The sequence below is a fragment of the Plectropomus leopardus genome, unplaced genomic scaffold, assembly GCF_008729295.1.
Source record: "Plectropomus leopardus isolate mb unplaced genomic scaffold, YSFRI_Pleo_2.0 unplaced_scaffold9223, whole genome shotgun sequence".
Taxonomy (NCBI): Eukaryota; Metazoa; Chordata; class Actinopteri; order Perciformes; family Serranidae; genus Plectropomus; species Plectropomus leopardus.
Genome location: NW_024701706.1, coordinates 1 through 1,109, shown reverse-complemented (window position 1 = coordinate 1,109; position 1,109 = coordinate 1). Strand labels below are relative to the sequence as shown.

At 51.0% G+C, this 1,109-nt stretch overlaps 1 protein-coding gene across 1 annotated transcript; it reads right to left on the bottom strand.

Annotated features, from left to right (window-relative positions):
* Positions 1-12: 12 nt before the first annotated feature.
* LOC121940669 (rap guanine nucleotide exchange factor 1-like) lies at positions 13-1,026 on the bottom strand. The gene is made up of 4 exons (XM_042483385.1): positions 854-1,026; positions 481-559; positions 259-360; positions 13-114 (listed from the first exon to the last, which is right to left on the bottom strand). The coding sequence occupies exons 2-4, from the start codon at positions 541-543 to the stop codon at positions 13-15; spliced, it is 267 nt and encodes an 88-aa protein (XP_042339319.1). The 5' UTR covers positions 544-559; positions 854-1,026.
* Positions 1,027-1,109: the final 83 nt, after the last annotated feature.

The window sequence follows — 1,109 nt, the reverse complement described above, 5'->3', positions numbered from 1 at the left end:
GTGGGGTATAACCTACAGGTAGGGTATACAGGGAGGTTCCACCTCAGCCAGAGCTGTTCTGTAGGCTCTGAACGATGATGAGCTGTCAATCAGAGAGCTGTATTCCTCCAGAGCCTGAAGACAGACAGAGACAGGGACAGAGGGACAGAGGGACAGAAGTAGAGAGGGACAGACTCATTAGCATGGTCGTTAAAGACTGATTATTGTTATTATTTAATGATTAAAACACACATAAACAATGATGATGTCATCACTGACCTCAGCTGTGCTTCTCTGCCAGTCGAGCCGCCGCAGGGGGGCGGAGTCCAGCGCCGACAGGATGGACAGGTAAGAGTTAAAGTTGTTCAGCTTCCGCAGATGCTGCAGGAACACACACACACACATACACACACACACACAGAGTCGTGTTAATCGCAGCGTGTGAACGGTCCCGGCTGCAGCTCCGGTGTGAACAGGATACTCTCGGCTGAGTGTTTTCACCTTCATGGTTTTCAGGAACTTAAGCAGCAGCTTCTCTCTGTCCTGAGCTTTGTCCTGGAGCATGATGACCGAACGGACCCTGAAATCACACACACACTTGGCGGTCATCAGTTCACACCTGAGCAACATTATAACTAAAACATACTGTATATCCCCCTCTTTATCAGAGATACGATTCACACCCGAGTCAGAGCGAGTTCTTCACACTGTCAAATGTCCTAACTGAAACCACAATCCCACACCATCTCAGCTGTCTCCCTTTGCTCTGTATGAAGTCACGTCTCCGTCCCCTCTGCAGCGTCCTGAATGTTGTCACGAGAGAGGTGTGAACGTGACCCCTGACCTCTGACCTCTGAGCTGTGTGAATGTTTACCAGAAGGAGACGTTGTTGAAGTGCTGAGTGAACTCGGTCAGGTTCAGACTCCTCTCCTCATTCTGCTCCTTCGACCACAGCAACACCTCCGGGAGCTGGACAGGTGAGACAGACAGGAGAGACAGACAGGTGAGACAGACAGGAGAGACGGACAGGAGAGACAGACAGGTGAGACAGACAGGAGAGACAGACAGGTGAGACGGACAGGTGAGACAGACAGGGGAGACAGACAGGTGAGACAGACAGGAGAGACAGA